Here is a 27,067-nt window from a genome sequence, read left to right on the forward strand (position 1 = left end):
CAAGAATCTGAAACATATAAAGAGCTCATACAACTCAACAACAAAAAACCAAACAACCCAATTTAACAAATGGCCAAAGATCTGAATAGACATTTTTCCAAAGGAGACATACAGATGGCCAACAGGCACTTGAAAAGATGCTCAACATCACTGATTATTGGGGAAATGCAAATCAAAATCACAGTGAGGTATCACCTCACACCAGTCAGAATGGCTGTCATAAAAAAGACAACAAATAAGTGTCGGCAAGCATGTGGAGAAAAGGGAACCCTGCACCGTTGATGGGAATGTAAATTGGTGCAGCCACTGTGGAAGCCATTATGGAGATCCCTCAAAAAATTAAGAATTGAACAAAAGCACTAATTTGAAAAGATGTATGCACCTCCATGTTCACTGCAGCATTATTTACAATAGCCACGGTATGGAAACAACCTAAGGGTCCATTGATGGATGAATGGATAAAGAGGATGTGGGGTATACACACACACACACACACACACACACACACACACAATGGAAAATTATTGGGCCATAAAAAGGAATGAAATCTTGCTATTTGTGACAATGAAGATGGACCTCGGGGGTATTATGTTATGTGAGATAAGTCAGACGGAGAAAGACAGATACCATATGATTTTACTCATAATTTTTTTTACTCTAAAAAAAAAATGAACAAACAAAACAAAACAGAAACAAACTCATAGATACACAGAACAGTTTGGTGGTTACCAGAGGGGAAGGGGGTTGCAGGTGGGCGAAATGGGTGAAGGGTGTCAGTTGTATGGTGACAGACGACAGCTGGACTTATTGTGCTTATCACTGTGTAGTGTACACAGATGTCAAATTATAATGTCGTATACCTGAAAGATAATAATGTTATATACCAAGTTTGCCTCAATGTTTTAAAAAAAGAAATCGCCTAAAAAGAGGTTAAGTAATTAATCCAAAATCTTACACATGGAAGATTAAAAAAACAAGAGCAAACCACAAAGCCTAGGATTTACCGTCGTAACTTCCAACATAGCTGTTGTCATTGATCAAAATGAACTGGAATTCAGACACATTTTCACTGTCACGAAAACTTCCAAACTTAGCAATTCTCTTTCTTTAAAATTCAAAATTAAACCTTTTTTCAGGCTCAATACTTCCCATCCCAAACATTTTATTAACTTGAGATCTATTTTTGTCTTGAATTTGTAACACACTGATTATCTGTTAGTTGACAATAAACTCCCTAAACAATGGGACTAAAGTAGACAACTTTGGGAATCACACATCATGAAAAAGGTGCTACTTTGTTTTTAATTTTTACCGGAGTATAGTTGATTTACGATGCTGTGTTAGTTTCAGGTGTACAGCAAAGTGAAAAAGGTGCTACTTTTAATCCTACTTCATTTCTGAGTGGGGAACTAGTGGCAAAACCAACTAAAGCAGCACCTAATGGAAGCATAATATTCTAATAGTGGGGGTTATTTTAAAACAAACTCTGAGAGACGATGGCTTTTACAGTCCCTTCTAGACATTCGAGACAGCTTTGGCTACTGTGCAATTTGTACATAAAATGAGAAATAGTTAAAGAACACATTCAGACTCTGTGGACCATCAAATGCGTTTATGTGGTAACATGTCGAATGAAGCAAAGCTAACCTTTTAGGAGAGGAGCCCGAATCACATGGGCACATTCATCGGGTTTGCTGGCATTTTTTCATTCATCTTTTCATAAAATAATTAACGGTGCAACAATTAAGACACATTTTTCCCTCACGGGTCCTCGGGCTGAAGGCTTGTCATGGCCACTGTCACAGCCTGTGGCTTTCCTGGGTCCACCCGAACACAGAAAAGACTTTGTTGCAGGAATTAGCCTCCCAGCCTGAGCCCCTTGAGCTCTGAGAGCCATTTCATGTGGCAATGCTGTTGCCACAGTTACCAGGCCCTCCTAGGGTGCTTTCCAGATTACAGATATTGCTTGAAAACAAACTGGCTTCTTGGTCTCCGTTCACACAGTTCCCACTGTTTTATTCTTGGATGAAAAACCATCGTGACCCTCTGACATCAAAGAAAAATCCATCTCGGTTCCAGTACTCAAGAGCCTGTGAGCGTCATGTGGTTTTATCAACCATGGTGCCCGCCGCTTGGCTGGACAAATGGAATTTATGCCTTTATGTAAACGTCCTTCGGTTATGTCTATTTCACATCTTGGTGGGGTTTCCTGCCAGGGAATCCTGTGATGAGTTACTTCAATAAGCAAAAGAATAAAAAAGAAAAACACTCCTCTTCAAACATGTATTACTGATATAATAAAGTAAGAACTGCAGTGACCAGCTAAAAACCATCGTTTATGGCTTGCAGGCATAAGTTCTTTCCCAGTGGTCAGAATTACTTAAGGTGAAGCACGGATGGACCATACTGGGCCCTAGAGGAAAGCAAAGATCTCGGGGACGTTGTCTGCATCACTTCAGCAGCCGCAGCTCCAGGAGGGCTCTCTCAGAGAGAACCTGCCGGAAGTTGGCCGCACACACCAGCCAAGGTGAGGGCGGCACATGCCCATATGGGCACCAGGTCCCGACTGTCATTATGAAGTTAAGTCAACCCAATCTACGCTAGTATAAAACAATACCAGGGGCGTTATTACTGACCTTGGAATTTTTTTTAATTAATTTATTTTACTTATTTATTTTTGGCTGCGTTGGGTCTTCGCTGCTGTGCACGGGCTTTCTCTAGTTGCGGTGAGCGGGGGCTACTCTTCATTGCGGTGTGCGGATTTCTCATCACGGTGGCTTCTCTTGTTGTGGAGCACGGGCTTCAGTAGTTGTGGCTCGTGGGCTTCAGTACTTGTGGCTCTCAGGCTCTAGAGCACAGGGTCAGTAGTTGTGGCGCACGGGCTTAGTTGCTCCGTGGCATGTGGGATCTTCCCAGACCAGGGCTCGAACCCTTGTCCCCTGCATTGGCAGGTGGATTCTTAACCACTGCGTCATCAGGGAAGCCCCTGACCTTGGAATTTTACAAAACGTACAAGGCCTGAGCACCACTGAACCATGCCAAGAGGGAAGGCTGTGTGCTTTTTTTGGCTCAATTAAGATTTACAGATAAGTGGATATCAAGGCACTGTGCTTAATGATAGTTTAAGAGCACCAGCTATGAAGTCAGGGAAATCTGGGGTCAAATCCCAGCCCCTGGCTAGCCCTGAGAACTTAGGTGAGCCACGTAATGTTTCTAAGTGTCAATTTCCTCGTGGCAAAACGGGAATGATGACACCAGTTGCATGAGAAAATGTATTGAGACACTGTAGGTGAAATGCTTGATACAACACTCAAGACACAACATAGTAAACATTTGATAAGTGGTGGCTATAATAATAATAATGAGAAAAAAGAAGGCTGGGAGGAGGAGGAAAGGGAGGAGGGGGAGGAGGGAGAGGGGGCAATGGAAGGAGGAGCCCTGAGCAGGAGGAAGAAGAGAGAAAGAGGAAGAAGATTCAGAAAACAAGTATTTACAATGCTTACAATGTTTACAGTATCTGTCATGTATAAACAGGGATGGAGATGGTGAGTCATGGCCTTGAGGTACGGAGTGATCTGGGTTCGAATCCTGACTCTGACGTGTATATATTCATGACTCTGGAAACATCTCTATTTGTTTCACCTTCCCTTCAGACCATACAGATTCACTTTTCTGCTTATAGTTTAACTAAATGAAAGAATCCACCCAACCACCCCCGACTTTAACAAGCACATTATTTAGAAGATAAAACAAGGATCCAGCTTTAAAACTCTCAGTTTTACCCACTTGCTCTGCAGAACAGTCATTCTGTCCCAACGTCCATTCTCCAGAGCATAGCTAAGGAGGAAGCCTCAGAGACTGGGTTGTGACTCAGAATTCGTTGGGGCCACTTAACCATCGTCCTCATAAAATTGGCCCCTCCAAGTGCCACCAAGCAACAAAGAGCAGTAAAATCAAGTATTAGCTGGACTTCAAGGAGCAGGAACTATATGAGGTCATCTGCTGCCTTTTGCAACATTTGTTGGCTTCAGAACCGGGCCTGGGAGGCAGAGAGTAAAGATTACCAAAGAAACAAGGCTTAGGGAAACAATGCTGTGCTGACTTTCATCTTTCGCGGAGACATTTCCCCAGCATATTTCAAGCTAAGGAGCAGAGTTATTTCCCTGATTCCAAGAGCAGGGTAGCTGTGCCATTATAGGAATTTGTAGTGGCAGATCCAATTTTGTGTGTGTGTGTGTGCATGCACGCAAAGTGTGTGCATGCATGCGTGTGTGTGTATGACCTAAGCATTTGAAATACAATTAGCAGTTAGAAATTGTTAGACATCAACTCTCAGTTTTCACACACAACAAACACTTTGTTTGATAAAAATACAAGCTGGCCAGAATAATAAAGTATGGTATACATTCTCAACTTCCAACAGAACGACTTGAACAAGTCTAAAGTTATATAGAGTAATAATGTCTGGGTGTTGGCCAAAGTTTTAGTGAAGAGCTCATAACAGTTCAATTATTTTACGGTGTGCCTGGAACTGATAACATATAAGCCCCTGTGAACATTACAACCACTTTAGGACACAGGTCCCTGGCACCTTCCAGGATCTGTTCAGCATCTTCATAGACTTAAGGTTCTCATAGACTTGGCTTGTTCCATCTGGCTGTTATAATTGCTTTTCAGACCCAACTCTGCAATGCTTGGCCACCCCAACTGTTGGAAACCCCTTTATAGATGACCTCCATGCACATTCCAGTATATACTTGACCCCCAAACCCTTCTGTATTCTCAAAACAAGACACCTCAGGATTATCTTGGTTTCCAAGATCTAAGATCTAGTGCTATTTACCCTTCAGGTGTATTAACCATGACATTTTCTGTGTCCTGATGCTTTGGCATCTGGGATCTTGCTGACCCTTGAAAGATTGCCCCTCCCAGAGCTAGCTAATTCCTAAAGATAGTCAACAACTCACGAGCTCTCCAAATGCAAACCAACCTGTCTAGAACCCACTCTCTGACCACTTCTTCTCACATTCTGGGCTACTATCCCCCTGTCCTAATCAGGGCCAGGTACCAGACAAGTAGGCAGTCCCTAGGCCCCAGAGTCCACTGGAATTATTCAAACTAGCCCATCCTAAGCCTGCTTGCCTGCCTAGGCTGTTCCTTTCCACAAGAACCACAATCAAGCCTTTTGCCCATATTTCTCCCACTCCCTTTGCTTTCTGACCCACTCTGGTGCTTCCCCGTGTGGCCCCCCCATGGCACCGAGCACCCCCTCCTTTGGGAACTGTGAGTAACAAACTATCATTTCAATGGCAATCATTTCCTGATCAGTTGGCCTTAATGAACCTCAAGTTTTCTATTAATACACTATAAGTTTTCCTGGGGGGAAGAGAGAGTAAAAGATTGAACGTTAGTTGCTGGGCCCACACAGTTGTAGGCAAATTGACCCCAGAAAGGAGCCTTTAGTTACTCACTGAGAGAAGAGAGTCTTACATCTTATAAAGTCATAAGTCTATACTGAGGTTTTCAACCCAAACCTAGTTTCACTAAGTCATTTTCTTACGGTAACCTAACACGAAAGTGTCTCCATGTCTGCTCTCTTTTCCTCATCTGAGCAACAATCTTTTTATCATCTTTTGGAAAGGACATCTGTGCCAGCTTCAATGTATAGACAGTGGACCTTTGAACAACACAGGTTTGAACTGCATGGGTCCACTGATACATGGATTTTTTTCAGTAGTAAATACTACAGTACTACACAATCCAGGGTGGTTGAATCTGTAGATATGGAACCCCAGATACAGAGGACGGCTGTAAGTTATAGTCAGATTTTCAACTGTATGAAGGGTCATCGCCCCTAAACCCCACAGTTGATATTGTTCAAGGATCAACTATATAGTCACATTTATTCAATCAATTAGACAACACATATTTATTGAGCACCTACTGTATGCACTATTCTAGGCTCCTGGGATACAACAGTGAACAATACAGACAAAAATCTCTAATCACATGGAGTTTATAACCCAGTGAGGTAAGACAGACAGTACACAAAATAAATGGTATAGTATGTTGAGATTAGCAGGAAAATAAATCAAGAAAGGGAGATAATGAGTATCAGAAGGACAGGGAGTTCACTTTTTTTTTTTAATAACAGCTTTATTGTGATACAGTTCACCCTTTAAAACTGCCCAGTTCTGTGGTTTCTAGTGTATTCACAGAGTTGTGCACCCAAACCCACAATCTACTTTCAGGACATTTTCATACCCAGTCTCCCCACCAAAAAAAAAAAAACATACCCATTAGCAGCCACTCGCCTTTACCCCCTCTCCCCAGACCCTGGCAATCACAGATCTCCTTCCTGTTTCTGGATTTGCCTGTTCTGGACATTTCATATAAATGGAGTCCTACAATATGTGGCCTTCTGTGTCTGGCTTCTTTCAATCACATAATGTCTTTAAGGCTTGTCTGTGTTGGAGCCTGTGTGAGCCCTCCATTCCTTGCTGTGGATGAATAATACTCCACAGTATGGAGAGACCACCATCTATTTATCTATTCATCAGTTGATTGAACATCTGGGCTATTTCTACTTTGTGGTTATTGTGAGTAATGCTGCTCTGAACATTTGTGTACAAGCTCTTACATGGATATATGTTTTCCTGTCTCTTGGGGATAGACCTATGAGTGGAATTGCTGGGTCATATGGTAACCCTATGTTTAATTTTGAGGGAGAGAGTTCCATTTTAAATGGAGTGGTCAGGGGAAGCCTTATGGATAAGATGACATTGATCAGACATCTGAAGGTGGTGACCTAAGTGAGTCATGGAGACGGAGGGAGGACATGCCAGGCAGAGAACAGAAAGAGAGAAGGCAAGAGCACAGGCGGTGTGTCTGAGCAACAGCCAAGTACACTTGTGTGGCTGAGATAGAACAAGAAGGAGACCACACATTGACCTACAGGGCCAACCACCGAGTTAGAAATATCACATTTGAGTACAATTTGTTAATATGTTTTTGAGCAAATGGGGCCACATAGCCCAGCCTCATGAACTGAATTTCTTGCCTCAATATATTCACAAGAGTTTCCTTAATTGACTGATTCCCATTTCATCCAGTGTCATCCATGATTCTGTGTTCTCCTGACACGTTTCGTCAAGGAATATGCATAATGTAAGAGCACAATGGTTATAGAACAAAGACTCAGTTACAGAGGTGTCTCTGGGTTCGGGGGTGGCATGGACGGGTACACCGCTGCCCCAGCCGGGTAAAGAAAGTGAACTGGAAAGCCCATCACCAAGTTCTGGTAGTGCCCACCATTTCCCAGCCCTGGCAAAGCAAACCAAGTGAAAGTTCAGGAACAGCTGCATGATCACAGACCCCAGCAGGCTGCCACGGTGGTCACTACAGTTCCTGGATCACCTCTTCTTCTGTGCTGGTCAAACAGGAGAACTAAAGAGTGACCTGATGGGCTTAATCACTCACTCCTCCTGGAAGTCTTGATTTCTGTGGCTGTCACCCAGTTTCCCAGGACAGCCTTGGGTTATGATTTAATAGGGTGATCAGAGTTCTAAACACATGGAGTATGTGAACGGCTAGGGGAGGCTCACTGGACACAGAAGAGATGGGGGCAGGGGAGCTGTGGTCAGGTGATGCTGCACTGAGGAAATGATGTCTTGGCTAAGATCTGAACAAAAAGATTTTTCTAGGTATGAGCCAAAGCACCCTAGGAGAAAGAATACCACGGACAATGGCTCAGTAGGACCCTTTAAAAAAGCAATTAACTATGGCTCAAGTGTGATGGGGAAGGCAGAGAGAAGACCAGCCCTGGAAAGCACAGCCTCATTGTAGAGCGTTTTTAGACACACAGAAGAGTCTGGACTTCATGCTAAAAGCAACAGGCAGGAAAGGGAGGATTTCAAGGAGGGAAGTGACATGATAAGGTTTGATGTGGCTGATGGTTATGGATTGAACATGAGCAAGACCAGAGGAAAGGCACTTAGATAAAATTCACAGTTCTCTCCATGACTTTGGACAGACTGAGTGTGCCACTTTGGGATGTCATAATATGCAGATTTGAGTCCCACCTCTGCCACCAATTTTACTTAATATGAAGAGCATAAATACTCACTGACACAACAAATACACCCCAGTAAGCCAAATCTGACAAGATCAGACCAGTCCAAATTCAGCCACGTGAATGCTGTAATTATTTTGAAAAAGACCCATATTAAGAGGGTTGGTTTGCCTACCTATCCTTTCTGAGTCCTTCTTTTTAACTTAAAAATTATTTCAATTGAGTGAAAGCAACTATAACAGATATGTGTATATACGCATGTTATAGGTACACAGAAACATACAATCATTGTAGGTTTTCTCTCCACTAAACTAACATGTCATCAAGATAATCTTTTGCTTTGAAAACTTCCCAATGGGGGATGGGTTTTCTTCTATGAATGAAACAGGGGTTTGAGCCAAATTTAAGTAGATCTTAAGGGACAGCTACCCTTAGCTGACCTCGAGATTTATACTGGTAAAAGGAAAGAGGACTCTGGGACCTCCATTGTATTGCTGTTTTTCATAAAACAAATAAAACCTTATTTGCAATTGCATCTTTGAAAATAATCTCCCATCATCATCACTTACCAAAAAAAATCTTTCCTTTTCTTAGGTATATTTCTAGTTTCTTCCTTTGCCTTCCCCCAAGACACATCCAATGAACTTTTAACCAAGAATAGGTGTTCACAAAGGAAGCACTCTTATATGAAAATGGTCATAATCTTTTAGAAAACTTTATCTACCATCTGTAGCCCTTTCTCCTTGGGTCTGTGTGTGGATGAAGGAAGAACCAGTGGTTTAATGCTCTGCCATCATGAGGACTGTGCATTTGATCTGGAAGCTCCCTGCTCTTCATTTCTTGCTCAATGCTTCCATTTCTTTGGTGTTATTCTTTTCTACACATACACACACACACACACACACACACACACACACCCCACAAAGCCTATCTTTCCATCTTATTTCTTGACACTTTTAGAACGAAAGCTGCTATATAGCTTTTACCCTTAAAGCTGTGCCTGTCACATAAGATGGCCAACAGGCACATGAAAAGATGCTCAACATCACTAATTATTAGAGAAATGCAAAGCAAAACTACAATGAGGTACCACCTCACACTGGTCAGAATGGCCAACATCAAAAAGTCTACAAATAACAAATGCTGGAGAGGGTGTGGAGTAAAGGGAACCCTCTTGCACTGTTGGTATGTAAATTGAATGTAAATTGCTCCAGCCACTATGGAGAACAGTACAGAGGTTCCTTAAAACACTAAAAATAGAGTTACCATATGATCCAGCAATCCCACTCCTGGGCATATATCCAGAAGAGATGAAAACTCTAATTCGTACATACATCCTATGTTCATACATACATACATCCTTATGTTCATACATACATCCCTATGTTCATAGCAGCACTATTCACAATAGCCAAGACATGGAAACAACCTAAATGTCCATAAACAGATGAATGGATAAAGAAGATGTGGTACATCCATATAGTGGAATACTACTCAGCCATAAAAAAGAATCAAATAATGCCATTTGCAGCAACATGGATGGACCTAGAGATTATCATACTAAGTGAAGTAAGTCAGAAAGAGAAAGACAAATACCATACAATATCACTCACTCATTCCACATATTTAGATATGTGGAATCTAAAATATGACACAAATGAATTTACGTACAAAACAGAAAAAGCCACACGGACATAGAGAACAGACTTGTGGCTGCCAAGGGGAGGGGAGGTGGGGGAGGGATGGATTGGAGTTTGGGATTAGCAGATGCCAACTATTATACATAGAATGGATAAACAACAAGGTATAGCACAATGAACTACATTTAATATCCTGTGATAAACCATAATGGAAAAGAATACCAAAAAATGTGTATATATATATATATGTGTGTGTCTGTGTGTGTGTGTGTGTGTGTGTGTGTGTGTGTATAACTGAGTCACTTTGCTGTACAGCAGAAATTAACACAACATTGTAAATCAACTATACTTCAATAAAATAAAAATTTTTTAAAAAGCTGTGCCTGTCATTTCAATTCAGAAATATGGTCTTACCAAGGGAAAGAATGGCTGGGAAGAATAGGAATCCCGATATTTGTCATTAATGATTTAAAATCAAAGATTCAAACCCCAAGGAATTTGCAGGGTTTCTGCCCAGGAAGCCATACTTCTTTGCCTTCAGTTGATTTTAGATGCAAGGCCCACAGTGATTGCCTGCTTCCTTCCAAATCTATAGGCGAAAAAAGTAAAGACCAAAATGCAAAACTCAAGCATTATGTTTGTCTTTCATTTTTAAAGCCTGTTTTCTCTTTACTTTCTACTATTTTGAATCAATTAATCCTTAGCAAAAGAATCTCTGACCAAAACATGAAGACAGAAAAGCATGGAGCCAAAATCAACTTCAACAAAGTTGGTCTGAAGCCATAGAATAAGCTCTTTTGGAATTCACAACTACAGCTCATATGTCTGAAAGGAGCACTCACTGAGTGAATCCACAAGAATTCAATGGAAATACAGTGGCCAACACTTTGGTAGCACCTGGTGTGAGGTCTTTGCATCCATTAATCCATTTCTCCCTAACAAAAACTGTGAGGTAGATATTACCATAACCATTTTACAGATGAGAAAACTGAGGCATAGAGAAGTTGTGTGACTCGCCATAACTCACCAAAGATCACACATGCTAGGAAGTAGCAGAACCAAGAATCAAAAGTGAAGCTGTCTGTATGATACTGGCACAAAAACAGAAATATAGATCAATGGAACAGGATAGAAAGCCCAGAGATAAACCCATGCACATATGGTCACCTTATCTTTGATAAAGGAGGCAAGAATATACAGTGGAGAAGAGACAGCCTCTTCAATAAGTGGTGCTGGGAAAACTGGACAGCTACATGTAAAAGTATGAAATTAGAACACTCCCTAACACCATACACAAAAATAAACTCCAAATGGATTAAAGACTTAAATGTAAGGCCAGACACTATCAAACTCTTAGAGGAAAACATAGGCAGAACACTCTATGACATAAATCACAGCAAGATCCTTTTTGACCCACCTCCTAGAGAAATGGAAATAAAAACAAAAATAAACAAATGGGACCTAATGAAACTTAAAAGCTTTTGCACAGCAAAGGAAACCATAAACAAGACCAAAAGACAACCCTCAAAATGGGAGAAAATATTTGCAAATGAAGCAACTGACAAAGGATTAATCTCCAAGATTTACAAGCAGCTCATGCAGCTCAATAACAAAAAAACAAACAACCGAATCCAAAAATGGGCAGAAGACCTAAATAGACATTTCTCCAAAGAAGATATACAGATTGCCAACAAACACATGAAAGAATGCTCAACATCATTAATCATTAGAGAAATGCAAATCAAAATTACAATGAGATATCATCTCACACCAGTCAGAATGGCCATCATCAAAAAATCTAGAAACAACAAATGCTGGAGAGGGTGTGGAGAAAAGAGAACACTCTTGAACTGTTGGTGGGAATGTAAATTGATACAGCCACTATGGAGAACAGTATGGAGGTTCCTTATAAAACTAAAAATAGAACTACCATATGACCCACCAATCCCACTACTGGGCATATACCCTGAGAAAACCATAATTCATAGAGTCATGTACCAAAATGTTCATTGCAGCTCTATTTACAATAGCCAGGACATGGAAGCAACCTAAGTGTCCATCATCGGATGAATGGATAAAGAAGATGTGGCACATATATACAATGGAATATTACTCAGCCATAAAAAGAAACGAAATTGAGATATTTGTAGTGAGGTGGATGGACCTAGAGTCTGTCATACAGAGTGAAGTAAGTCAGAAAGAGAAAAACAAATACCGTATGCTAACACATATATATGGAATCTAAGAAAAAAAAAAAAAAGGTCATGAAGAACCTAGGGGCAAGACGGGAATAAAGACACAGACCTACTAGAGAATGGACTTGAGGATATGGGGAGGGGGAAGGGTAAGCTGTGACAAAGTGAGAGAGTGGCATGGACATATATACACTACCAAATGTAAAATAGATAGCTAGTGGGAAGCAGCCGCATAGCACAGGGAGATCAGCTCGGTGGTTTGTGACCATCTAGACTGGTGGGATAGGGAGGGTGGGAGGCAGGGAGACGCAAGAGGGAAGAGATATGGGAACATATGTATATGTATAACTGATTCACTTTGTTATAAAGCAGAAACTAACACACCATTGTAAAGCAATTATACTCCAATAAAGATGTTAAAAAAAAGTGAAGCTGTCTGACCCCAAAATCAGTGCTTGTACTGCTGTGTTATAATGTCTGCTTGTGCTTTGGCACAGCCAGAAAAACTTGGAAATAGACTTTAACCAATTGTTTATGCCTAAAGCACATGCATGCATCATGAAGGGATAAAACAACAGGTTGCTGGTTTTTTTAATAATGAAAAGTGGGGTAAAAATATGATTGACCCAATGCCTGTACATTTCTGTTTTGAAAATGACTTTTAGCCAGGAGTTATATTCTAACTTCTTAACAATTTCATGTCATGGGGCCAACCGGTGGGAATGGACAGTGGCCAGGACTTTGAAACAGGGTCCTGGGGGCCCCCTGTGGAGACGGGTGCTAACCCTTTAGTTGCTGGATTGGGGGGCAGTGGAGAGGAGGGTGTCCCAGGGGAGGAGCCAGAGCAGTATGCTATTTACCTACGGCTGCAGAAGTGTTTCACCATTTTGTTCATCAATAGGAGCAAACCAGTGCATCCCAGCAAGGTCAGCCCCACTTCCAGCCCACCTGTCCTTATCCTGGCCCTGTGTGTCACACTGAACTCTGGTAGCAACTGCCCTCCTATATTTCACACCCACTTGAAGGAGATGGATGGATATAAAATCTTGAACCCTGGATCCCACAAAGATCTCTTTTTTCCTCCAAAAGATTCCCACGGCTCAAGAAAAAGGCTCCAGAATACAGAATAGCCAATGAACATGGAAGTGTTATTTATTGTGAATCAACACGTGAAGAGCCAGATAATTAAATTCACAAGATGGCAATAGAGAATTCGTTTAATAGCCAAACATTGATAACATGGACAATGCAGGCAAAACTGTTAAACCCAACTGATGATTCTCTTATTTTTAACCGTATATCATTTACAACAGTAAATGATACAGCATCCCAGGGTTATGGGCTAACCCTTAGAGGCCATCGCAACAGGATCTGACTTGTGTCTGTGGCCAGAGAGGCTCTACTGATCCCACAGAGGCTCTCTGGAGAATTTAAGGATTTTCCCACAAATTAAACTGCCTTAGCTGTTTGAGGAGGGACCAAAAATAGTAGGAACAAATAAACCTGCCCTTTGGAGTCAAAGAGGGTTTGAATCCTAGTTCTACAACTTCCTAGCTGTGTGCTCCAGGGCTGACCACTTAACTTTTCTGAGCCTCCATTTCCCCAGCTGGAAATAAAATTCTGTAAAAATAACACTTAGGTCTTACAGTCATTGGAAGGATTAAGTAAGGCAATCAATGAAAAATCTTTTAAAGAGTATCTGACACCTAGCAAACATTCATTAGGTATTAGTTCTCTTTTCTGACCAAGAAATTCACATAACGCTTGGGCTCAAGGTGCTGTGCTCTGGGTCACAAAGGTGAATGACAGATGCATTCTATAATGCATCTACAACCAAAACCTACAATCGAAACTCCCTTACTTGGTATTTCCTCAAGAGAAATAAAAAACATTTGTGTACAAAACAGACTTGTCTGTAAATGTTCATGGCAGCTTTCTTCAAAATAGCCAGAAACTGGAAATGACTCAAATGTCCATCAACAGATGTATAAATAAACAAACTCTGGTAATCCCATACTCAGCAGTAGAAGGGTACAAACTGAAATGAGAGGCAAGGGGGCAGGGCACAACCATCAAAAGAATGACATAGGGACTTCCCTGGTAGTGCAGTGGTTAAGAATCTGCCTGCCAATGCAGGGGACACAGGTTCGATCCCTGGTCTGGAAAGATCCCACATGCTATAGAGCAACTAAGCCCGTGTGCCACAACTACTGAGCCCAAGTGCCACAACTACTGAAGCCCATGCACCTAGAGCCCGTGCTCTGTGGCAAGAGAAGCCACCACAATGAGAAGCCTGTGCACTGCAACAAAGAGTAGCCCCCAGTTGCCGCAACTAGAGAAAGCCCGTGCGCAGCAATGAAGACCCAACGCAGCCAAAAACAAAAAACAAAAAATATGACATAGTCATAGGACGTGACAAAAACTGGTTAGAACCAACTAGGTCCAAGATGGCAGAAGTGTTGACTTCCAGTGGACATTGAGCCTCATACACTCACTGTAATACATTAAAATAAGCTAAATGACACACCCACCAGCAGCATGACAGTTCTGAGGCCGATCATCATAGATCAAAAAGTGGGCAGTGGCCCAATTCCTGGAAATCTCTGCCCCTCCCCCCAAATAGCTGGAATAATCCTCCCGCTTATTAGCCTATGAAATTACCCAGCCCATAAAAACTAACCACCCCATATTTCAGGGCCTCTCGCCTTCTGAGATGACCCACACTCTGTCTGCGGAGGGTGTTTCTCTCTAAATAAATCCACTTCTTACCTATCACATTGTCTCTCACTGAATTCTTTCTGCAACAAGACATCAAGAACCTGAGCTTCATTAAATCCTGAGACCAGGTGTGTGATCTTAATGAAAAGACGGTGGGACTTCCCTGGTGGTGCAGTGGTTAAGAATCCACCTGCCAATGCAGGGCACATGGGTTCAATCCCTGGTCCGGGAAGATCCCACATGCCACGGAGCAACTAAGCCCGTGCACCACAACTACTGAACCTGCGCTCTAGAGCCCACAAGCCACAACTACTGAGTCCGTGTGCCACAACTACTGAAGCCCATGTGCCTAGAGCCCGTGCTCCGCAACAAAGAGAAGCCACCGCAATGAGAAGCCCATGCACCACAACAAAGAGTAGCCCCCGCTTGCCACAACTAGAGAAAGCACGGGTGCAGCAACGAAGACCCAATGCAGCCAAAAATTAATTAATTAATTAATTAAAATTAAAAAAGAAAAGACCATGGGTTCAAGTCCCAGTCTGGGTTGCACGGTTTCTAAACTACTGATTCAAGCACCAACATGGATGAATCTCCGAAACATTTTGAAGAGGGAAAGAAACCAGACAAAAAAGAGTAAAGAGTTGTTTTACTCATTGATATGAAGCTCTAGAAAGGGAAATCTATAGTGTCAGAGAGCAGTGTCCTGGTTGCCTGGGGATGGGCTGGAAGGGAGGGATTAGCCGCGAAGGAGCACAAGGGAATTCGACCAGGTGATAGAAAGGTTCTGTATCTTGACAGGGGTGTTAGTTACATGGATATGCACATTTGTCAGAACTCATCAAACTGCGCCCTTAAAATGGGTGCTGTGGTATAATATGAAATATTTCTGGTCTTTGTCTCCAATTCCTGGCACAGGGCTCCTAAAACCCTTGGAATTTCCTTAGTGATAAAAGTGGATCCAAAAGAGCCCCTTTGAATCATGAAGTGACTCATTGAGGAGTTGGCAGGGGGTGGTCTAGATGGCTTCAAGATGGGAGCTGATGGACAAGAAAACCAACCACGTGATTAGAAGGTTAGAACGCTCATCGCTCCCCACCCTACCTCCCAGGAAGCGAGAGGAGATGGAGATTGAATTCAGTCACCAGTGGCAATGGTTTAATCAATTGTGCCTACATAAGGAAACCTTAATTTTTCTATTTTATTTATTTATTTTTAATTTTATTGGAGTATAGTTGATTTACAATGTTGTGTTAGTTTCAGGTGTACAGCAAAGTGATTCTGTTGTACATATATGTATATTCATTCTTTTTCCGATTCTTTTCTCATATAGGTGGTCACAGAATATTGAGCAGGGTTCCCTGTGCTGTACAGTAGGTCCTTGTTGGTTCTCTATCTTATATATAGTACTGTGTGTATGTTAAGAAAAAACAACAACTCAGATAAGTTTCGGGAAGCTTCCTGGTTGCTGAACACGGTGATGTACTTGGAAGTGGTGCTGCCCTACTCCTTAGGGACAGAGGTTCCTGTACTCAGGACCCTTCTGAACCTAGCCCCATATACCATTTACCGAATAAAGTTTGTGTGCCCAACACACAGTGAGGCCAAATAAACTGAAACATAGGAGTTTGGAGCAGAAAAAGGTTTATTGCAGGGCCAAGCAAGGAGAACGGGTGCTCAAAAAAACCCTGAACTCCCTGATGGTTTGGCGGGAAAAGTTTTTCTAGGCAAAATTTGGGGTGAGGGGTGCAGGGTCTGTGGCTGTTTTCTGATTGGCTGGTGAGGTAACAGGGCGGGGCTCCAAGAATCTTACCCTCGGCCTGAAGTTACCATCCTCCACCCAGGTGGGAGCTCTGGTTCTACAGAAGAACTCAAAGATATTGTTATTTATATTGTATCCCTTGAGGAGGAGCCAGGACCCTGCCCCAAGGCTGCACTATTGCTCCTTGACTGCTCCTCCCTTGTCTCCCCATCCTCTCCCTTCCCTGATTAGCAACTGTTTGAATCTAACCCTTTGGAACTCAGGGAAGGTCAAGGAGGCTGAATGAAACCTATTTCCTACAAAGAAGAAACAGGGGACACAGAAGGTTTTTGTGACCAGGAGCCCCACAGGGTCCTGCTGGGTTTCATACCTGTGCATCTGGCTGTTCCTTTGTATCTTACATAATAGATTATAATTATACGTATAGTGGTTCCCTGAGTTTTATGAGTTATTCTAGCAAATCGTCAAACCTGGGGGTGGGGTGGGGAGGAGAAGCCTCTGGATTTGTAGTCCACCGGACAGAAATGCAGAAAGCCTGAGGACCCCATTTTCCTCTGGTGTCTGAAGTCGGGGCAGTCTTATGGGGCTGAGCTAACCCCAGGAGATAGTGTCGGAATTGATTTGGAAGATATCCAGTTAGTGTTAGAAAATTGGAAAATTGGCTAGTGTTGGAAAAACAGCACAGGTGCATATTATTGTGTAAATTAACCTCAATGAAGTTGACCTAAAAAGAAAAATCTACAACCAAGCAAAGGGTTTTCAAACTGTACTCTGAATGAGTCCCCTTGGGGGTCAAGGTCCTTGTAATTACATTCAGAGCAGCTCTCCTTCCACCTGATTTTTATGTGGAGATCCGTTTAAACAAAGCGTTCCATGGCTTAAAGATATATATATATTTGAAAACCACTGGTTCGTTTGTAAAAGTCCACGAGGAGTGATCAACTTTATTGTCCCATACAGGTGCGGGAGAAAGAATTGGGTGTTTCCCAGGATCTAAATGCCTCCTGGCCAGCATTTCTTAAACCCAGCTTCACATCTGAGGAGCTTCTAAAAATACTTTGGTGCCTGACCCCACCAAGAATCTTCATAGTGAGTTGAAAATGCCATCATTGTACTAGAAACATTTCAGGAATTCAAGCCAGGTGGATAACCATCAACAGGTGTGTTCAGAAACCACGCAAAACTCCCATTCTCCTACCTAGATATTTTACAGATAATCTCCACATACCATGGAAATCCTCCTGTAACCACTCTGAAACACCATCAGGTACATTTTTAGTGGATTTGACCTACCAGTATTTCAAGGTTTAAATCTCTCTGAATGTAGTTAAAGGCTGGAGAAAGTTATCTATAGAGATATCTATCTAAGGAGTGGTCCTTAGAGAAAAATAAAGCCAGGTTGCATTTCTCTGCTTTATTTTTGCAGACTCTGAGGAGAAATTAGTTTATGAGTATGATGTTTTCTAGTAGGAGCTTTACTTTCCTCCCTAGATAACTTTTGCTTCATTCCAGGGGTAGACCAAGAAAACAAACATTTTTTATAACAGACCACAGAGAAAAGTGACCTGCTACAAAACAAGCAAACTAAAATTCATGTCCTGGGACTAAGGTATACTTTACCTCATTAAGTCATTCTAGGAGCCTGAAGGAACCATCCCCTCAGCTACAACTACCGTGAGGGTTTGGCTGCTATGGGTGCGTCACTGGACGGTGGTTGACAGGTAAGCCCCAGAGGACTTCTGGGCACTGCTTCAGCATCAGTGAGTGGAGTGTACCCAAGGACAAGCAGACTGGAAAAGACAGATGACAATTTTTAGTTTTTCTCTCTGCAACCTAAGACTTAAGGTCTAAAGCCACCAGTCAATTTCTAGAGTATTGTCAGCTGATGGTGGTTCAAATCCCTCTAAAACTGGGGCTGGCATTGGTGGCCACAGTGAGCAGCCCAAGAACTTGAGAATGAGGGGAATGGAATTACCCTCTAATGCTTTTTTCTGTTTGTTTTTGGGGGTTTTTTGTTTGTTGGTTGGTTCGGCCTCTTGGATTGCGGGATCTTAGTTCCCCAACCAGGGATCGAACCCGGCCCCGGCAGTGAAAGCGCCGAGTCCTAACTACTGGACCACCAGGGAATTCCCATTTTATCTTATTTTATTTTATTTTTTTGATGTATAGCTAAGAAACCAGCACACAGTGGATCACAGCCAACAAGTACGAGTCACCTTGCTCCAGGGCCTGGCACTGAGTCTAAAGACAGAACACGTGGACCAGAGGAGGCCAGGGAAGGAGGACCTCTGCGGGCAAGGCCCCACTGCCCACCGCCCGGCCAGGGGCGTGGCAGTGGTCAAGAGCAGAGAGGAAAGTGTTTGTTGGGAGGCTGGTCCTGGCCTTGGATCAGAACACACATAGACCTCTGTCCCAGCATGGCCATTCTCAGGCTGTGTAACCTCACACAAGGACTGGATGTCCCCGTGCCTCAGTTTCCTCATCCGTGAAATGGGTACCGTGTCCACCTCACCAGGTTACTGCAGGGGTCACATGGAGCCCTTGATACAGAGCCCGACTCACAGCAGGCACCCCATAAATGTCAGCAAGTAAAAGTACTATGAAACACAATATCCAGCAGCCTAAGTTTAATCCTAAACGGTGAGTTTGCTTCCCGTGAGTCGGTGAGGAAAGGCGTCACCCTCCTGAGCTGTCAAGTTGCGTCTGCTGGACTTGACCGAGTTCCCCCCGCGTTCTTCCCTGACCCCCGCACCCTCCACGCTACTCACACCCACCTGGCGGAGCCCTTTCCTGATTTGAATCTTCCACCCCTGAGAGCATTACTACATCTGTAACAATCTCCAGATGAATGGTTCTGGAAGACCTGTCCGACCGACTGATGTGTTTTAGAGATTTCACAACTCATTTTTTTCTACTTACGAGAAAGTCCTTCCAAAACAAATAGTCAAAAAGCCGAGTATCTCAGGCACCCGTGAAAAGAAGGCTTTTGCAAGGATCATGAGTCTACTTCCTAACATTTGGAAATATGTTGTATTAGGATTAAAAGGCTTAAACCAGGAGATGACAATCAGCCATTTGGCCAAAAGGGGCTCTGTTTACACTTCAGTGAGGAGCTAGAGCCATTTACAGGCTAAAGGACAATCCTGTATCTTGATCAAAATTGTCAGTAGGCAATCAGTTGTTGACCGACTTTAGACTCCTTCTATGTAATGCAAGGGTGTGAAATTCAAACAATCAATGACTGGTTTTAATGGCTTTTAAGAATGCACAACATTTTGCCCAAAATTAATTGCCTTGGATAAAAGCATTATAAACAATATACTGATTAATTGACCAATGGGTTTGGAGGGGTTTTGTTTGTTTTTCTTCTGTCTGGTGGACAAATACTTTATGCCCACCTTCTTTTGTGTGTGTGTGTGTGTGTGTGTGTGTGTATGTTTTTTTGCTTTAATCCAATAACTTCATTCCTTGGCATGTATTATAAGAAAATACTCCATTATCAAATGCTTTACATACAGAGACGTTTGTCATAAAATTACTTGTAAGTGTAATGATGTATGCCCACCTTCTGATCTCAACAGTACACTGACCCGCACGCGTAGCCAGCGGGGCTCCAGGACAGCAATGCTGTATCAAGGAGCTTGTCTTTTATCACCACCTAGTGGTCCTTCTCTATTATTACAACTCACTAGGGTCGTCTTACCCTCACCACCCTTGCACAGGTTTGACACTTAACATTGTTTTTTAAAGAAAACTTTTCTAAATATTCCTCAAGGAACTTTGTAGGCAAAACATTCCACTCCCTGTCTACATCTCTCACATTTAATCTAGTAAAGTCGATGACAACGATAAACCCTCCCTATTGCATACCTTGGATCTTTGTACCAAAGGAAGATTACAACCAAAAGAAATGCAAGGAAACCCCAAAGGGGAAAAGTGGAGAAGGAAGTATTTACTGTTCAGTGGTTAAAAAATGCACTCAAATTTTTGTGTACTTGCTTTTCAAATTAAAGAATAAAAAGAAACAGTCACTTTGAATGTTCAGGCCCTCTGTAGACTAATCAACTCTTTGCAACTCTATTAGCTTCAGATCATCATAGAATTGCTCCATGTCTCTGGTCTCTTCCCTTTTTTTGCAGAAGGATTTTGCTTATTCACTTGGGTTTTTCTTTTGAGTTATTCTTTTTTGCATATTTATAATGCTGTTTAGTTTCTAGAAACTTCCTATATTGATAAAGCATGTGGATTTTTTTAACTATATTTTGATATCACACAGCCCATATTTGTCACTGTGCCACTGGACCCACTAGCCACTGGAGATTATAGGTGAAGCCAAATCTGGAAGAAAACTGATACTAGTTACATGGTATTATTGACCTAAGTGATTTTTGCATTTTAATAATATTTAATAGAAAATGAAATGTGAGTGACTAAAGAATATTTACTAGAATATTAATTTCCTAACTACAGAAAGACAACATAAGAAAAAAATTAATTCAATTTAAATAAGTGGTCTACTCTGCTTATTATTAGCACAAATATTTATCTTCATTTAAAAATATGAGAAATAGGAGGGAAATTGGCACCTAGCTAAATAAGTCTATCTCCATCCTACTCTACCACAAGGGCTAAGAGTCAGCCCAAGCAACAGCAAAAACTTAAAGCCTATTTGGGTGTGGAGGTGCTATAAAATTGTGATGCTTTTTAGACAGGATATAATTTAATGCAACGAAGTACAAAATAGGAACTAATTTTTAATTATATGAATTTCCATCCCACTGCAGTCTCTCACCTTATTTTTAACTAGGGAGAAATGTCTTCAAAGTAGTCTACTTCAACAATTTGGAATAAAATCATCTTCATTCTCTTCAAAATGCCTCTTTTTGTTACTAGGGTAACAAGAAAAGAGCTGTTTGCCAGAGTTCCTGTGAGCCACACGACTTCTGCCACCAGAGACTACATTCCCCAAAGACACCAACAGACTTAGCTGCAAAATCAATAGGCAGATTCAGAAGGAGGAAAAGTTTATGGCCACTCCAAGCTGATGGCCATCATTGTCCTTAATTAGGAAAACAGCACGGGGAAGGGCCCTTCTGAGAGCACAGAAGCAACGCCGGCTGCAAGAAAAATACACGGAGTGGCACATACGCAGATAGGGGAGAGATGTCACCAACGTCTTACCATAAAGAAAAACATAGCTATCAGACACTGAGATGGGGCAGGTGAGCAGAGAATCGCTTCAGACCTACCTGGTGAACAAGTCATGGGGCCGGACCAGCTCTTGCTGAACAGACACTCAGCGTCAAGAGGCAAAATTACAGTCACGGGCTTTGCACGTAGCAGCCACGACTGCAAATCAACCAACGCAAGAGAAGCAGAAGCAGCCACTCCTCCAGCGTAGAAACGAGCAAAGGGCACTGGGGTGGCTAATTTATTTGTCTGCATCATGACCCCCACACATGTGGACGGTAGTGACATTTAAACAAGGCTTCAGACACAATGTATGCAGCTGTGTGAATAATATAAAATACGACATAACAAGACATAACATTTGAAATCATGGACCAAATAATCAGTGCAACAAAAAGGATCCATCCCAATGGAGACAGAAAAGTTCTGCTGAGCATTCAGACTCTGCAAGAGACAGATTGAGTTCAGGTTGTACACAGAGAGACTAGAAATGAAGAAATCTCCTCCTTGGGACAAGATATTTGCTATTCATCTTTATTAGTATGATTATTCTCTATGAATCTCTTCATTTTCAAAGCTAATTCTGAGAAAAGTAGCATAAGGCACATACAAAGAAATACTTTCGTCATATCACAAAGAGAAGTTCTATATTTTGAAATTTTTTTCAGGGTATTAGAAGGTCTATTCATGCAGAGCAAAAAAAAAAAAAATTAAGCAAAGGCCACAAATGTCAGGCCCATGAAGGTAGGCATGTGTTGTCTTCACATTTGATTTCATGTTGATATGATTAAGCAGGTATATGTATGGAGATCTAACCGTGTCGGATCATACAATTCCTCGGTGAACCCTGGATGTACTGACAGACGTGTGCTAGCTTCGGGCCAAAGCATTTTGTTGAATTTGGTTTGTGGGAAGAGAGTTGAAATGGTGCTTCGTGGCTTGGGTTTCCTAAAAGAAAGGGGAAATATTAAGGAGAAGACTGTTAAAGAGAGACAGAGAATGTTTATCAAAAACTGAACTCTTCAACATACAATCAAGGGAAGTATTGCTTTTTATTCTAGAAACCACTACTCATCAAGTGCAAAGAAAGGAAATTAAATTTTTCTCATGGAAAACCAAATGATGTTTATATCCTTTCTCTGTGCTAAACTATCAAACATAGAAGGAAGTTGAAATCTTCCACAGACGTAGAGAACAAACTTATGGTTACCAAGGAGGGAAGTGGGGGCTGGGACTAATTGGGAGACTGGAATTGACATATATACACTACTATGTATAAAATAGATAACTAATGAGAACCTACGGTATAGCACAGGGAACCCTACTCAATGATCTGTGGTGACCTACATGGGAAGGAAATCCAAAAAAGAGGGGATATATGTATACGTATAGCTGATTCACTTTGCTGTACAGCAGAAACTAACACAACATTGTAAAGCAACTATACTCCAATAAAAATTGATAAAAAATTTAAAACTTTTTAAATGCAGAAGGAATTGAGAATGATTAAAAGGGAAGTGTTAAGTAAATACTAAGCAGATATTATCGTAAAAGGGACGTAGACATTGTCTCCTAATACTGGTAGGAATGTCTGTGGGCCGTTTCTCTTATAATTTTGAAATTAAATAGTCATAAAATACCATTGCTTAAGGCAAGAAAATGTAAGAATGTAAAAATAAAGACATAACAGCCTTTGGAAATAAATTGGATTTATTGGATTTCAACATTAAAAAAAAAAGAAGGAAGTTGACATCTTCAATTATAGTTTCCCCGCTGCGTTTTCATGGAAAATGGAGAGGCTGAATTTACAGCTTAGTCCTGGGGGAGGACATTGAAATGGTCCACAGCTAGACTAGAGGTCAGTATTAAGCATCAGCCTGTTAGGAGACAGAACTCAGTCTCAGACTATACACTGCTTCTCCTGGGGCATCAATTTAGCATCAATTTCAAACACAGGAAATGAGAAATGTTTCATAGTTCCATTCATTGCCACAGTCCTAGAACCATCTTTTCCAATAAAATGCCTGGCAGATCCATGAGCCATGAGATGGGTTTGTCTTTAGACACTGAATGGTCTGCCCAGTGAAATGCATGACTGCACTGCCATGTTGCATTTTCAAGAAGGACATTGGATCTCTCCGGGGGTCGGGAGTGGGATTTAGGAAGCTGTCTGATTCCTTCCTTCACTGTCAGGCATTTTGACCTCATGACAATATAGTAATTCCAAACTAGAAGCCATCAGAGAAACAGTCAAAATGGGCTGGCCACAGTGATATTTGCCTTTCTTTTTTCCATAATCAGCCTATAAAGCCATCTGGCTACATGAAGGATTCCCTCTCAGCTGTGTCATTTCACATTCAATATTTTTTTATAAGTACATTAAAACTGAATAATTTTAAAAGAACATTACAAACGGAGTGAATGGAAATGAATTTAAACAGTACTTATGAGTCTTTTACTGTTGGGGGAGTTGGTATAATGATAAACATTGGCATATTCTCCTTTCCCATCATTCTTCAGATAAAATTTCTAAAAGTAAACTCGCCACTTTTCTTTTTTTCCAAAACTGAGCCCCTATTCATTCCTTAGAAATGGGATTAGGGACACTAATCAGACTGACAACAGACTGCTCAATAGTAATGTTTTATTTTCTTTTATTTAGAAGAAAATAAAAAATAAAGAAAGGAAATGGGATCACTTCCAAAAAGACAATCATTTGGCCCTAAAATTGATGTCTATGTGTCCACAACTTGAAAGAAACCACCTGGGAAAACATCAAATGATGGGCTGGATTTGCTTTGTAATTTGAATAAAGGAGTGATGAAACTTTCATGGTTCGATAATACAATGTGATGGTTACTCCCACCAGCTACAAGATTTCCTAAAAATATATTCATTTTTTAATAGTAGTATTTTATGTATAAGTGTAAATAAATTAAGAGGGGAGATTCATAATATTCAAATTGGTCTTTGGTACATAGAGCAGAGCTGTTTGTTGGACGATATTTACAAGCACTGGGGATTTCTTTTTCCTTATCCAGTTGAACCCTTTGTCCACCCTTCACTAGACAGGCTCCAAGAGTGACCGCAGACCTTAACTGAAGACCCGCTGTGTGTCCAGGGCTCACTCCCTCATTCTCCTCTTCTTCCTGCTCCCCTGATATCAACAGCCCCCAAATCTATCTTACATGTTTCAGCAGAGGCATAATATGGACAGAAAGGAGACTAAAATTTTTTTAATTTAAATTAACAAGAACATTTATGGCACCAGAGCAAACTGTAAGCCTCACTGCCCTAGAGAATAAACAGCTGCCTTGGTTGCAAGGTCAAATAATGTCAATAAAAACATAACATTTACATGGGTATTTGTTAACTGTCTGTTAAACCAGATATTTTTATAGCTCTTAATGATCTTTCGATGTTTTCATACCTACCGTCTTATCTGTATGGCCCACAATATTTGAGCATTTCCCCTGTGATCTCAATGCCCACTATCATTATCTTATTAATGTATTTATGTGGCACTCACCAGACTATTAAGAAGTACATAATTCTTTTTCATCGTCAGTATAAGTTTAAAATTACAAGGCAGCACTATGGAGAACAGTATGGAGGTTCCTTAAAAAACTAAAAATAGAACTATCATACGACCCAGCAAGCCCACTACTGGGCATATACCCTGAGAAAACCCTAATTCAAAAAGAGTCATGTACCACAATGTTCATTGCAGCTCTATTTACAATAGCCAGGACATGGAAGCAACCTAAGTGTCCATCATCACATGAATGGATAAAGAAGATGTGGCACATATATACAATGGAATATTACTCAGCAATAAAAAGAAACAAAATTGAGTTATTTGTAGTGAGGTGGATGGACCTAGAGTCTGTCATACAGAGTGAAGTAAGTCAGAAACAGAAAAACAAATACCATATGCTAATACATATATATGGAATCTAAAAAAAAAAAAGGTTATGAAGAACCTAGGGGCAGGACAGAAATAAAGACACAGATGTAGAGAATGGACTTGAGGACATGGGGAGGGGGAAGGGTAAGCTGGGACGAAGTGAGAGAGTGGCATGGACATATATACACTACCAGATGTAAAATAGATAGCTAGTGGGAAGCAGATGCATAGCACAGGGAGATCAGCTCGGTGCTTTGTGACCACCTAGAGGGGTGGCACAGGGAGGGTGGGAGGGAGATGCAAGAGGGAGGAGATATGGGGATATACGTATATGTATAGCTGATTCACTTTGTTATAAAGCAGAAACTAACACACCATTGTAAAGCAATTATATTCCAATAAAGATGTTAAAAAAAAAATTACAAGGCAGCAAGTGTACTTGTCAAAGTTACCTCAAGTGACTTCACCATATTCCAAAGTGTTTCTACATGAGTGTTTGGGCTAATATTGAATAAATGAATATTTTGATACAAATCAATGAATATAATTGAATAAATGTAATATCAAGCACTTATCGTTGAATCTCTAGTAGCAATATCTTTTTTCATGAGCAGCCAGATTTGTGGTATTTTTAGGTTGTAATTTCTTGCCATTGTTATGAACATCGATTGTAAACTCTCCTAAGGATACGTATGTTGGTCAGTAAAGGAGTCCATGTGATAGAACGCTGATAACAGAACACGTCCTGTGCTTTCACTTAAATAAAGAGGAAGAGGAGGGAGCAAGTACAAAACAAACTCTTCCTCACCTCAAAGTTATGCTTTTTCCTAGAAATCATACCAACCACAGGCCTTCCTCGCCCTAGCGCCCAAGAAACGGGTCCGGTAGAGTTCACCAGCCCTGCGGCTCCAGGAAGGGGCAGCCCAGGGCCTCGGGAAGACAGACAAATAGATCGAATTGAAATCCACTTCTATCACCAAGTGAAATGTGGTCTACATGGCAGACGGTAATAAACAAACCTTCAACCCCAGAGCGATGTGGCTACCTGGACAAGTGGAAGAATAAAGCATGAAAAGGCCTAAGAATCTTCCTCCTCTTCTCCTTCTTCTTCTCCTGGCCCCTCCTCTTCTTTCTCAGCTTCCTCTTCCTCTGCTTCCCCTTCTGCACCCTCCGCGGTTATTTCTTCCGTCTTATTGTAACAAAAATTACATTATTATTGAAAAGTGTAAGGGTCAACAGATACAGTGAGGAAAAGAGTGTAAAACATCAGACTAGAGTTGAGGGCCTCCTACACACCCCACCCAACACACAAACACACTGCACACATACAACACACACACACACACACACACAAAGACATCATCTTCCTAAACACAGACCCCACAATCTGGGATGGTTCTGCAGGGCAAAACATTAATTCTAACAAGTTTCATGACTCCTCTTAAGCATAGAGTCTTTACTCATATTAACAGATTGCTCTCATCTTGTTGCCTTTAAAAATTCAGAAGGCAGTTGGAAGAATAAAATACAGAAAGAATCTCAGCAAATAGAATTTTGTCAGAAGGGATGAAGGTTTTAAACGTATAA

The 27,067-nt window shown here is 41.3% G+C and overlaps 1 protein-coding gene and 1 long non-coding RNA gene across 3 annotated transcripts in view; both read right to left on the reverse strand.

Moving 5' to 3' along the window:
- Nucleotides 1-27,067, reverse strand: part of LOC309629643 — a 545,666-nt gene that overhangs the window by 27,124 nt on the left and 491,475 nt on the right. The gene's annotated exons all lie outside the window — the stretch shown is intronic.
- The window catches only part of LOC309629627 (adapter SH3BGRL-like), a 47,298-nt gene continuing 42,322 nt past the window's right edge, over nucleotides 22,092-27,067 (reverse strand). For both annotated transcript variants that reach the window (XM_082393834.1, XM_082393833.1), the window contains 2 exons: nucleotides 26,526-26,669; nucleotides 22,092-22,521 (listed from right to left, as the gene is read on the reverse strand). In XM_082393834.1, the coding sequence (XP_082249960.1) occupies nucleotides 26,559-26,669 (111 nt within the window). In that variant the 3' untranslated portion in view covers nucleotides 22,092-22,521; nucleotides 26,526-26,558. The remainder of the gene's footprint in view (nucleotides 22,522-26,525; nucleotides 26,670-27,067) is intronic.

Source organism: Balaenoptera borealis, assembly GCF_965194805.1.
Source record: "Balaenoptera borealis genome assembly, chromosome: 5".
Lineage (NCBI taxonomy): Eukaryota > Metazoa > Chordata > Mammalia > Artiodactyla > Balaenopteridae > Balaenoptera > Balaenoptera borealis.